General features: G+C 33.8%; 1 protein-coding gene across 4 annotated transcripts in view; it reads left to right on the forward strand.

Annotated features, from left to right (window-relative positions):
• The window catches only part of PHKB (phosphorylase kinase regulatory subunit beta), a 194,282-nt gene that overhangs the window by 29,355 nt on the left and 151,741 nt on the right, over positions 1-13,186 (forward strand). For 3 of the 4 annotated variants that reach the window (XM_059999140.1, XM_059999138.1, XM_059999139.1), the window contains 3 exons: positions 1,964-2,063; positions 7,007-7,114; positions 9,877-9,957. In XM_059999140.1, the coding sequence (XP_059855123.1) occupies positions 1,964-2,063; positions 7,007-7,114; positions 9,877-9,957 (289 nt within the window). Of the gene's footprint in view, positions 1-1,963; positions 2,064-2,646; positions 2,720-7,006; positions 7,115-9,876; positions 9,958-13,186 lie in introns of those variants that run through there. The other variant, XM_059999141.1, reaches the window with a different exon arrangement.

Below are 13,186 nucleotides of genomic sequence, written 5' to 3' on the forward strand. Positions count from 1 at the left end.
AGGATGCCTTCATGCAAGAAGTTAGCCAGTTCCCTCCTTTGTCAGATTTATTGCTATTTTAGGAACTGAATATAACAGGTGACCCTAGCTTAGTGCTAGTAAACAGTCAAGTCACGTGACCAAACAGTATTCTTATTTTTTTTTCCTTGAAGTTTGGCTGTGTGGAAATAATGCACCAATGATAGGATTCAAGTGTTTAGTTTCTTCACTAGTTATATATTTATAAGTATGGAATTCTGGTTCAGATATAAACTCAAGACTTCATATTGTAGAAATACCTGATCAACATCTCCACATAGCTTGTGATCAATATATTGACTAAAGTTAAATATAAAGTTATTTATCTGTTTTTTAAAATTAAAAGTATTATTGAGATCATATTAAAACTTGAATGTGCATCCACAGAGCTGGCTAAAGAGAGTAGAATATTGCCAGTTCCTCGTAGAAAATAGAGGAATTATTTTGGATCACTAGGTTCATTTTAACTCTTAGGAAAGGCAATAGATATATACTAATTGCCTAAATGTTTTTACTCAAATGCAACTGTTCTTTTATTTTCTAAGTCAGAAGAGAAATATTCTTCTGGTTACCACTATTATTTGCAGAACAAAGGAGAAGCTCGAAAGCTTCATTGAAATAGGATTCCTTATTGCGGCTAAATTATTCTGGAATATTTTAGTCGTGGTTTAATGAATGTGGAAATTAGGGGCAGATAATTATTTTAAAGGCAGTTTTAGAAAAACTTGACTTTTTTTTTTCCCCTGAATTATTTCTTTGTTTTATGGTGAGGTGGGAATTATATATAGAACATTTCTTTGAGCTCATTATACTCCAGATGTGCTGTTTCCTTCATTTATCAGTGCCCCATCCACTGTTATCCGTGCCATAATTTGCTTCTATTAACACTTGGCTCTGACATCAGGGTGAAAATAGATCACAGAGCAGAATCATACTAGTTTTACTTTATCGCCTGCATATGAAAGGGGGAATGATGTTCTAATGACAAATAACTTACTCTTTACTGACATTCACTGTACCATGTTAAAATGATCATCCTTCTTTCCATTACTGGTATGTGAGATCTGTAATTGAAAGAGGAGGTAATTATAGTATACTTTTAAATAAGGAGACAGGTGATGTTTTTTATCAGGTGAGGATGATGGCCAGATATTTTAGTTAAGATTTAGTAAAACAATGAATAAACTACTTCTATTATTTTCATTGGTGGGTAACTCTCATTCCTCTTTTTTGAAGGCCACTGATCAATAATAAAGGAACTTAAAGACAGAAGGAACTTAAAGACAGAAGGACATCTCAACCTAGTTTAATAGTTAGGTGTTAGCTGTTTTTTTTTCTTTTTAAAAACAAGAGATGTAAACTATGGTCAATTGATTTTAAACTAAGACCTAAGGATATAAAACTTTATGCCCAAATGCATCATGTATTGTACTGGATGCATGTTTTAGCTGAAGGCATTCCTGACTGAAGTGCCCGGCTGGCATTATTAAACACATGGCAGAACAAAGAAGACATGTGTCTACCTTAATCTACACTTCATTGAATCCAAGTGGCCATTGCATAACCTAAAGGGATTGATATTTAAAATTGCCTCTACTTTGTAACAATGAATTTAAAAAATCTTTTGGTGGATTTTTCCAATATAGAAATATCCTTTAAAGTTTCAGCCAAGTCAGTGTTGAAAATATTATATACTATTTCTAAAGCAATTGGCTTACTTCCTTAAAAGAAGGAGAAATTTGTGCAAGTTTCATCATGGGACATTTTTTTTTCCCCAGCATTTCTACATCTGCTGGGAAATTGCAGTTTCACTGTTACAGAATTAGTAGATGTCGCCAGAACATAGGATTAACTAGCTAGATAGTTAAATACTTAATTATCAAAAGCTGTGCTTCCTTTTCAAATGCATTTTCAATTTACCTCATGAGTTATCTCTCTCACCCAGGCGCATTGATGATGACAAGGGAAGGACCCATGAACTGGAGCACTCGGCTATAAAATGCATGAGAGGAATTCTCTACTGCTATATGCGTCAGGCCGATAAGGTAAAAACACTATAGTGTGGGCTGAAATTCTCACATCATTCTGAGGCATTAATTTAACCAATATAGCAATAGCATCTTCTGAAGAAGAATGTACTTTCAAAAGGTAAAGCCACGTCCTAGGGCAGTCTAGATAGGTTAAAACAGCTCTGCCTTCCCAGCCCAGGGTTTTGAAATACTGAAATTGAAGAAATACCTTAAGCGAGATTGATTGAGAACTGTTATCTGGGCTTGAATTTGTTTGTATTTTGCATCTGGTGTTTGCTTGATAAATGCTCAGTTTCTCAGGAACCTCACGATATCCATAATTCTAACCAATATTGTATTACTTAAGAAAATCCTTATCAAAATTCCTTTTGGACATGTGAGTACTCTGGCTTAAGTGAACTTTAGTTTAAGGCTATAACAACTTCATTCATTTACATGTAAAGAGGGCAGGAATTATAGGCTTAGAAAACAGCAAACTTTACAGGGTTATTTTGGAAATTAAAGAAATAATGTGCATAATAAAACTTTTTAAACTGTAAAGCTCTATACAAATATAATGTGATATTCCCCCTACTTACATACACCTCTGTGTTTCCAGGTCCTAATATAGTAAGCATCCATATATTGAATATTTACATCAGTGCGTCATGGCTTCCCAAGACCACTCTCAGGTTTGATGATTCATTAGCAAAGATGCACTTCAGTAATTAATGCAGGCAATTTTGATCACTTAATGTTTTGTATATCTCTATCATATGAATACTATATTGTTTTTGTGATAGCACATTTTTTTAAGCCCTGTATCTGAAGTCAAAATGAAAAAAAAAAAACCAACTTATATTCTGTCACCAGAAAATGTCAACCAAACAATGTTAGTTTGCAGAGAAAGTAAATTTATTCACAGCTGATAATAAGAGATATATGAAAAACCTGTAATCTGTCTACTGAGATTTAACTTTGCAAATCATTATTATAAAGGTTTTTCAATGTTTGAAATAAAGTATTATGTCATATTGACATATTTGAATTAAACTTGTATGTCATATAGATTGAAGTAAGTGTGATTTAAGTTATTTTTTCTTATGTGAGAAGTTTACTGTTTATTTCACATTTATCATTTCATGAATGCTTTATGTCTATGAATTCAACTTTTCTCCCAAGGAAACATTGTGAGAGCCATGAATTTCATATGTTTGCTAACCAGGCTGACAGACTTAAATTATAATTGTTTATCAAAAGGAAGAAAATGATGTAATATAAATTTTTTTCTTTGTGGCTTGTTTAACCAATTGTTAATGTCCTTTTCTAAATATTATTCAACTTTCCTAACCAGTATTCACAATTATGTTTTCTTTTGAATACACTTGAATGTGACTTAAGCTGTCTTGAATTCCTTAAATTACAAAGGATTATCATTTTTTGCCTTATGTAGGAATGATGGTAGACCATTAAAATAAGTGTGAGTTGTAAAAAGGTGTAGGTCACATTAGGATTAGGTATTTCTGCGTACTACAAAATGTAGGGTTTTATAAATTTTAAAACATTTTCATTGTTATAATCTTTCTTGAGTCCCATAACCTTTAGAGTAGGCATGGAGGATATTACTGTAATCCACATACGACTCAGTTGGAATGAACCATGCACCCAGCTCAGTGTGTCCCACCATACCTTCACCTCTTATTGGTGCTCACCATTTCCTTAATGACTCCATAGCAGTAGAGACTGTTACCATATTTTTATTTTTTAATTGCATTTTATTTATTTATTTTTGAATTTTTTTTTTTATGCAGCAGGTTCTTACTAGTTGTCTATTTTATACATATTAGTGTATATATGTCAATCTCAATCTCCCAATTCATCCCACCACCCCCACCCCCAGTTACCATATTTTTAAATATGAAATTATATCTTTTGGCCTTCACTTAAAACTGAAGTAAAACATATTTGTAGTGTTCAAGTGCTCTTTAACCTTAAGGCTCATCTTCTGAAGTAAAATCATGACTTCGAAAGTTTAAGGCTCTCCACTTTTGTTGCTTCTCATTGTAAAGCATGCTTCCTGACATATTTTCTAATAATACTACCTAAAGGAGATATTTTAACTTATTATGAATTTGAGTGAATAGAGTTTTCCTTGATTTGAAGAATGTAGAGCAATCTGATTTCTATTATTGGCTTGCTGCTTGTATTAATTTCTACTTATTAACATTAGGACGTTTTTTACCTTTAAATGTTCATATACCTATTTTTATTAACACTTCTTAAGGAGAAGCATTCAGATTTCAAAATTGATTTAGTCTGCAGTTAGTAGTTCAGCAGGCAGGGATTTGCTTTACAATAGGCTATGAATGTTGCTGTCTCTATCTCCTTCAAAAATTTATTTAAAATGCTACCAAGTAGTTTCTAATTCATGAGAAATCATTAAACTTTTATAAAGTTTATTTTTCCAGGATTCCCTTATGAGATGATTTTTCCCACCTAAGTGCATATTTTAAGTCTATAAATTAAGAATGGATGACAGCATACTCAGTACCTTTTCCTGAATGATAAACTACTTATTCACAATGATTAAAATTTTCAGGAAAAGTCTAAATAAAATACAAGAATAAAAAACATTATTCTAGATTTTTTTAATCTAGAAAATTTTACTTTGATTATTCTTTATTTTTACTTGCCAAATGCCAGATATCATACAATACTAATTGATGTCCTCTTGATTTTGACTGCTTTCAAGAGTACTTTTTGTCTATATTTTACATACAGTATGCCCCATTAATTGTCAAAGCTTATAGAGTTTGGGTCTTTTATTTTTTCTGAAATTTTAAATTATTTGTCTTTAACAGCTTTAAGACTCAAAGCATAATTATATAATTCCCCACTTGAGCATCTTTAATCATTTAGTAATTGCTTTTCCCCTGACACAGTGATTGAATGAATATAAATTCTCATGCTGGGTACTTGTGTGTCTTGAAGACAAATGACAAACACTGCCTTGTCAACTGCAGCAATCACTTTATTAAACTAAGAAAACCTTATCCATCTAGATCCTTATCAAGTGGGCAAAATGTATTTTGTTTTAATTTAACCACATTTTTGTCTATGAGCCCAGAATAATGTTCAACACTTTGAGATAATAGTCATGGTACTGTGAAAGTAGTGACCACATTGATTTCTATTTGTGTAGTCTAAGACAGGAGCCCCCAGCCCCTGGCCCGTGGATGGGTACCGGTCTGCAGCCTGTTAGGAACTGGGCGGTACAGTAGGAGGTGAGCAGCGGGCGAGCGATTGAAGCTTCATCTGCCGCTCCCCATCAGTCTCATTACCACCTGAACCATCAACCCCCCACACCCCCACCAGTGGATCAGTGGAAAAATTGTCTTCCATGAAACCGGTCCCTGGTTGGGGACCGCTGGTCTAAGACTATTGCCAGCAGTTTCAGATACTGAGAAGGGGTAGCCTTCTCACCTTCTCTGAGTTAACACTGGATAGCTTGGTCACTACATAGATAGAGGGTGTACATCCCTACCTTTACCCTCACTCTCTCATTTCTGATTATCTTTTGATAGGTCCTGACTTTCATTTTGTTGATTTCAACCATAGGGAGAGCTTATTTGTTTGTGCAGGGCTCTTGGGGGTGCAAAGGTGTGTTAGCTCTCTAGCACAGTACTGTCAAATAAATTTTCTGTGATGATCTAAATGTTCTCTGTTACTGTGTTGAACAGTTACAGAAGTCACTAGTCATATGTGGCTGTTGAATACTTGATATGGGGCCAGTGTAACTGAAGGACTGAATTTCTAAATTTTATATAATTGTAATTTAATTTAATTAGTCACATGTAGCTAGTGGCTACCATATTGGATAGTGTGACTTCTAGAAGCTTGTAAGATAGTGGGAGATACAGACAACTAATGAAAATAAAAGACTGGAGAAACAATTGAGTGATAAGCACCCTGATGTAGGAGTCCAAAGGAAGGAATTTTAGTTGGGGTTCAGAAGGGGCTTTATAAAAGAAGGTTTTGTGGGGTTTTTTTTGAGATAAGACTTTAAGGATGGAGAAGAAATTTGAAGGTAGAGAAGAGAATATGGTTCTATGTGGTTCCTTAGCCAAGTGAAACAAGACAAGATCATGAACACCCAGATACCATCAAATAGAGAAGAAAGTCATTGCCTTACATAGAGCTATGTGTTATTCTATTCATTCTCTGTTCCTATTCATCTCATACTTCCAGGAACTAGTACTTGGCATACTTGGCATATAACTGGTCAGTAAATGTTTGCCGAATTGAATTAATATCTGTTTGTTCTTGGAGTTTGTCTTTTTGTCATTTAGTAATTACTTAGTATTCTAAAATGGTTAAATTTTTCGTTTGGTTAATAAGTAAAGGTATGGCCTATATTTGCTTGGAATTGGTGCCTTAGAAATGAGAGTATGTGTGGCAAAAGAAATGAAAACACGTTGACAAGAGCATGGGTTACAATTTGTGATCCTTGGAGAAAGAAAAAGCATTTGAAGTTTTGAACACTTACTGAATTAGAATGTCGCCTGAAGCACTCTTTCATTGAGTGTCATGTAAGCATTTCCAAATAGCAGTACAGTGGGATACGATCCCTGAAATCCTGTCCAACAGAGTAAACCGTTATTTGACTCTAAAATAAGATGCAAAACATTACAAAAGCCAATGCTACTATATTAACAAGCTCCCTATTACACTTGAGTTGCTATGTTTGTGAAATATCAATTAAGTATTTAACAATCGTGTTAACTGTTAAATTACTAGTTATGAGTTGTCTGTGTTTTGTTTCTTTAGAAAAAGTAATAACATTTCTGCTTTTTTCTATCCTCTGTCTATAAGCTGTTGCTTTCCCCATTAAAAAATGTCTTGAAAAATAATTTATAATCTCTGATCTTGGATAAAAATGTGAATTAGTAGCATTATTCAAATTTTATATTTGATTCTAGGTCCAGCAGTTTAAGCAGGATCCACGCTCGACAACATGCCTTCACTCTGTTTTCAACGTACATACAGGAGATGAGATTCTCTCCTATGAGGAATATGGTCATCTTCAGGTAAAAAGAGAAGATTACAATTTTCTTCTCCATTTATACTCTACATCATAGAAGATTTGAGGCTATTTACAATTTTTAAAAAGTAGATTTCATAAATTGTTCAAAACAGTAGTAGAAAATCAACCACGAAATGAAGAAATCCCACCAGGACTGAATTAGGTATTGTGATTGAACATTAAATTTGACTGTGTTATTGGTCCAAAAGCAAAAAGGGCAGGTGGATAGATTATAATATTATTACTATCTAGAAGAAGGAATCCTACAGCTCTTTCAGTGACAAAAGCTTGTTCTTATTACCAAATTTAGAGGAATTTCAATATTTAGGAACTAGGGAATAAAAGACAATTAGCAGTAATATAACAGCAAATCAGAAGTTTTTGTTACATGACAGTTCATTTTTAATATATCAACCTTCAATAACGTTAAAAACATACCACTAAAATGTAATTCCAAAGGCATTTCTGGAGTCTATAAATTTTATCTTACATACTATATTAAATTTTGTATATAAATGTTATATGCTAAGAATACAGCATAAGACTGTTTTGTTTTCACTTTTTCTCTCACATCTGCGTACTCCTCTTAGCAGGACATCCTATTGCCTTGTTTCTAGGATACAAATATTATATATGCTGTTTATCTTTAATGGATTTTCTTCCTGTTCATCATTTGGTTCTGTAGTCTTTAGGATAGAATACTTATTATTCATATATTCCTTACTAAAATAAGAGTGTCTCCTTTGTATAGTTCCTCTCTCTCTAGAGATCTGAAATGTCTTACTTAAGTATGACTCCTCCAAACACAGAAAGTTGTGTCCCCATTTCTAGGCAGCAGAAACTCTTACACTTACTTGTAACCTGTTCCTTGGTTTTAGTGTTACATGAATATGTAGCTGCTCAACCTTCTCCTTGTAATTATCACCTAATTAGGTTTTCTGTACCTTTTGCTTTGACGAATATGTTTACTATTGACATAGGGTTTTCAGAAGATAGTGGCTCACTTATTTTTGTAGCTCAGAATTTAAGCTCAGTGCCTGGCATACGGTAGCTTTCAAATAAATGCTGGTCAACCTGTTATTTGGTAGTCCCTGTACAATTTACCACTTACTGTTATTTTCTCACAGAAGCCTCCTGAAATTCAGAGCAGTGAGCTCTTTGAGGTGTTTTTGTAAGTGGCTGTCAATAGTAATGAAATTTCTTTGAGGTCATTTCTGACAGGCCAGTGTCAGTGCTCTAAGAAAATATTTGGGTGACCTTGGCAATGGGATGAAACTCTTCCCTACTGTGATCTGAGAAAAGTCCCTGAAGAGTTGATGTTGACCTAAAATACCTAAAAACTGGAATACTCTGTCTTTTTATGTGGCCCACTTGGACCTTGACAAGACCCCCGACACACACTGGACTTTGAGTGCTGGGAAATCAGGAGATGTTCACAATAGTCCTGGTTCCTGAGAGAGCTACCCCCACTGGTAGGCCCTGGCAGCACAGGGCTGCTTTGTCCAAGGCATCTAGGGCACAAATAATTTTCTGCCCCAACTTTCTGTCAATTATTCAAAAAGGACTGGAGGAGAGTCAAGGAAGGCACAAGGTACCAAGGCTGTTATTGGGTAATAATCTTTTGGGTTAGAATTATATGGGGAGAAAATTACATCTTGCCTTCTCTTTGTTTTTAACTCAAGTTAGCAGTTTCTTGGCTAAATGAAAAATTTTCACTGCTTCCCATTTATTTATTTGTTTGTTTATTACATAACAGCTTTATTGAGATATAATTCACATAATATACAGTTTGCCTATGTAAAGTATATAACTCAGTGGTTTTTAACATATTCACAAAGTTGTGCAGCCAACATCACAGTCAGTTTCAGAACATCTTCATCACCCCATAAAGATATCCTGTACCTATTAGTAGTCACTCCCCATCTCCTTCAAAGACCCCAGCCCTAAGCAATTACCAGTCTACTTTCTGTCTCTGTGAATAAGCCTATTTTGTACATTTCATATAAATGGAATCATACAACATACGGTCTTATGTGACTGATTTCTTTCATTTAGTGTAATGTTTTCAAGGTTTGTCCATGTTGTAGTATTTATCTTTCACTGCTTGTTTTCTCTAAAAAATTTACACATCCTATTCAGAATTCTATGAGAATCTTTATTTTTGGTTAAAGTGGACATTATTGTCTTTTTCTTTGTTTTGTTTAGATCATATAATGTTTATCTTTAATAAACTAATAAACTAAGAGAAAAAACTCATTTGTTCATAAATAGATTTTAAATTATTGATTACTGTGTTCCAGCAGTTGCTTACATAAGTTCTGTATTCTCTGAATACAAGATGCACTGCCTATTGTTTATGGTGTACTGGCATAGTCCTAATGTCTTAATTGCCAAACAGTTTTTTCATTTACATACATTTGAGTTGGATTGACATTACATAGCCTGTGGGGCAAAACTGTTTCAAAGTAGAAGTACTCAGATCTAGAGTTTAAAAATAAATCTTAGAAAGCAAATGTTGTAAAAATAGTCCCTAATCAGCTGTTAATAACCATCACAATGAATTTGAGGATTTTAGAGTTTTACATACAAAGCTGAGCTTTTATTATTATGAACTAAATCCATAGCTCCTTTATTTTTCATAGGAAAGGGAATAGTTTTTATATGCCATTACTAGAGCAAAAGACTTGTAATTTTAGCTTTTACATTTAATTTCATAACATAGTATTTTTGTTGTTTCCTTTAACTTATTATAATGTTTGTTTTCAGATAAATGCAGTGTCACTCTATCTCCTTTACCTTGTGGAAATGATTTCCTCAGGACTCCAGATTATCTATAACACTGATGAGGTATGATTTCCCCAAATTCTCTAGTAGTAAATTTCATCTCTGAGAATATCTTTCTTCTTTTTCAAACTTATTTTTAGTTGTATAAAATGGATTACTAAATTCATATAGCCAGATACTAGATTTTGGATACTCAGGCAAAAAGTCTTTATATTTTCAATGCAAAGCACTTTAAAAATGAACAAAATATGTAACAGGTTATAAAACTTTACTCCTCTGAAGGCTATATTTCAAGTGATCTGAGATAAAAACTTGTAACTTTCAGAAATTTTAGTAACAATGAAAATAAAATAGCATTTGCAGATTTTCTTAGAATTATTATGTCTTCTTTCATATCATTGCTTTTTGTAACCCATCCTTTTAAAAGTAAAAAAATACGTTTATTATATTTTGTTATTTTTATTTGTCCAACCTCAGTAGAGTTCTTGATGCTTTCCAAAAGATAAGCACCATTTTCTTATTCTTATTAGGAAATTTGAAAATAATGTATATGACAAAGTTGAGAAACATTTCTTTCATAGGCAATAATGCTTGAACAAACACACAGACAGACCCACGTGCTGACACATTTTGAAATATGACCACAGTTGAAGCAAAAAGCTTTCGTTATTGAGATGGTATATACAATGAGAATTCCATCAAAAAGCAGGTATATTATATACTTATTATTTTTCTCCTGTGATCCATGCAGGGAGAACAATTGTATCATATACTAAACACCAAAGTCATCACTGAACTGCACTGAGGGTGCTGTGAAATTGGTACATGTAGTCCTGCCCTCTAGTAGTTCATAATCTTATACATTCATCCAGTTGTGCCTTTTTAATACACATAAGTAAAACCTATTTAGAAGTGTAGCTAAATAATAAAGAAACAATAATGATAAGAAATTAGGACTTTCCTGCTGGCTCAGTGGTTAAGAATCCGCCTGCCAATGCAGGGGACCCGGGTTCAATCCCTGGTCCGGGAAGATCCCACATGCCGTGGAGCAACTGAGCCCGCGCGCCACAACTACTGAGCCTGCTCTGTAGAGCCTGTGAGCCGCAACTACAGAAGCACGCACACCTAGAGCCTGTGCTCCGCAACAAGAGAAGCCACTGCAATGAGAAGCCCACACACCACAACAAAAAGTAGCCCCTTCTCGCCACAAGCAGAGAGAGCCTGTGCGCAGCAATGAAGACCCAACGCAGCCAAAAATAAATAAATAAATTTATTAAAAAAAAAGAAGAAACCTTTGGGACCAAATAAGTTTTAGATATCAAATTTTTTTGTGTGTTTTGAAAAGGTGATAAGATATCTTATTTATGTTATAACCCCAGCAGGGTTTAGGGCAAAACCACATACATAGCCCCTTAATATTTTTACATTGACATATGCATATTCACATAAAGTGCGATAAATAAGGCAGATAATCTGAGGTCAGTTATGGGTTTTGCTGACAAATGAGTTAAGAAAAAACGAGTTTCAGAGTTTGTGGGATTTTCATATTGTAAATAAGAGATGGTAGACCTGAATACTAATTAGAGGTGGAGGGGAAAAACACATTAAACAAAGAAAAATTAAGAACTGTGGTCTAGTGCAGTTTGAGTTAGGAGAAAGAAGTCAGAGTTTTCACCAAGTAGGGGAGATTTGAACTGTGACTAAAGGAAGGTTCATAGAAAAGTGTTTCAGTTGAAATGAGCACGACCAAGCCCAATTGGAATCTACGCTTCCTGTCAGACTGTGGAGTACATATAGGCATGCAGGCTTAGGGTGGGAAGATGATGGAGGGTTTGAATGTTAGACATGAGAATTGTGATACTGTGTCAAGATTCACAGAACCTTTCTGACAACAAAAATTGTGTGAAAAATAGCAGACCTTGGTGTCAGAATGATATGGGGGATAAAGAAGACACAGTAGCCACAGATGTGTTTCTAGATCTAGAGCATAGTAAACCAGTGGTCTTACAGTGAAAAACAGAATTCAGAAGTACTTACAAATGGTGGAAGAATTTAGAACATGGTGTTTAATGGAAAATCCAAATGGATATATTTCATAATTGGATATAAAACAAAGGTATGGGTTATAAGTATTCAAGGGCTAGAATACCAGAATTGGAGAATTATAAATATGCATTGCAAACATAGAATGTTAATTAATTTTTTTTAGTCAGATTGTTTTCTTTTGTTGAGTTTTAAGTGTTCTTTGTATATTTTGGATAACAGTGCTTTATCAGGTGTGTCTTTTGTAAACATTTTCTCCCAATCTGTGGCTTGTTTTCTGAATCTCTTGACATTATTTTTCACAGAGCGCAAGTTTTTAATTGTATTGAAGTCCAGATTATCAATTATTTCTTTCATAAATTGTTTCCTTGACGTTTTATCTAAAAAGGCATCACTATACCCAAGGTCATCTAGATTTTCTCCTGTGTTGTCTTCTAGGAGTTATAGTTTTGCTTTTACATTTAGGTCAATGATCCATTTTGAGTTTATTTTTGTAAAGGATATAAGTTCTGTTTCTGTATTCATTTTTTTGTTTTAATGAGGATGTCCATTTGTTCCAGCACCATTTGTTGAAGAGACTGTCTTTTTTCCATTGTTTTACCTTTGCTCCTTTGTTAAAGATCAGTTGACTATACTTATGGGGTTCTATTTCTGGGCTCTCTTTTCTGTTCCTTTGATCTGTTTGTTTATTTTTTTGCCAGTGCCACACTGTGTTGAATACCATAGCTTTATAGTAAATCTTGAAATTGGGTAGTGTGATATCTCCAACTTAGTTCTTCTTCAAAATTGGGTTGACTATTCTGGATCTTTTGTCTCTCTGTAAAAACTTTAGAATCAGTTTGTCAATATCCATAAAATAACTTGCTGGTACTTTGGTTGGGATTGTATTGAATATATAGATCAATTTGGGAAGAACTGATAGCTTTACAACATTGAGTCTTCCTATTCACGAACATGAAATACCTCTCCATTTATTTAGGCCTTCTTTGATGACATTAATCAGTTTTGTAGTTTTCCTCATATAGATCTTATATATATTTCCTTAGATTTATACCTGTTTCATTTTTGAGGATGTTAATTTTAGATTCCACTTGCTCATTGTTGATATATAGGAATGTAATTGACTTTTATATATTAAACTTGTATCCTGCAACTTGTTATATTTGGTTATTAGTTCCAGGGGTTTTTTGTTGATTGTTTTGGACTTTCTGCATAGATGATCATGTCATCTGCCACCAAAGACAGTTTC

The sequence above is a fragment of the Delphinus delphis genome, chromosome 20, assembly GCF_949987515.2.
Source record: "Delphinus delphis chromosome 20, mDelDel1.2, whole genome shotgun sequence".
NCBI lineage: Eukaryota > Metazoa > Chordata > Mammalia > Artiodactyla > Delphinidae > Delphinus > Delphinus delphis.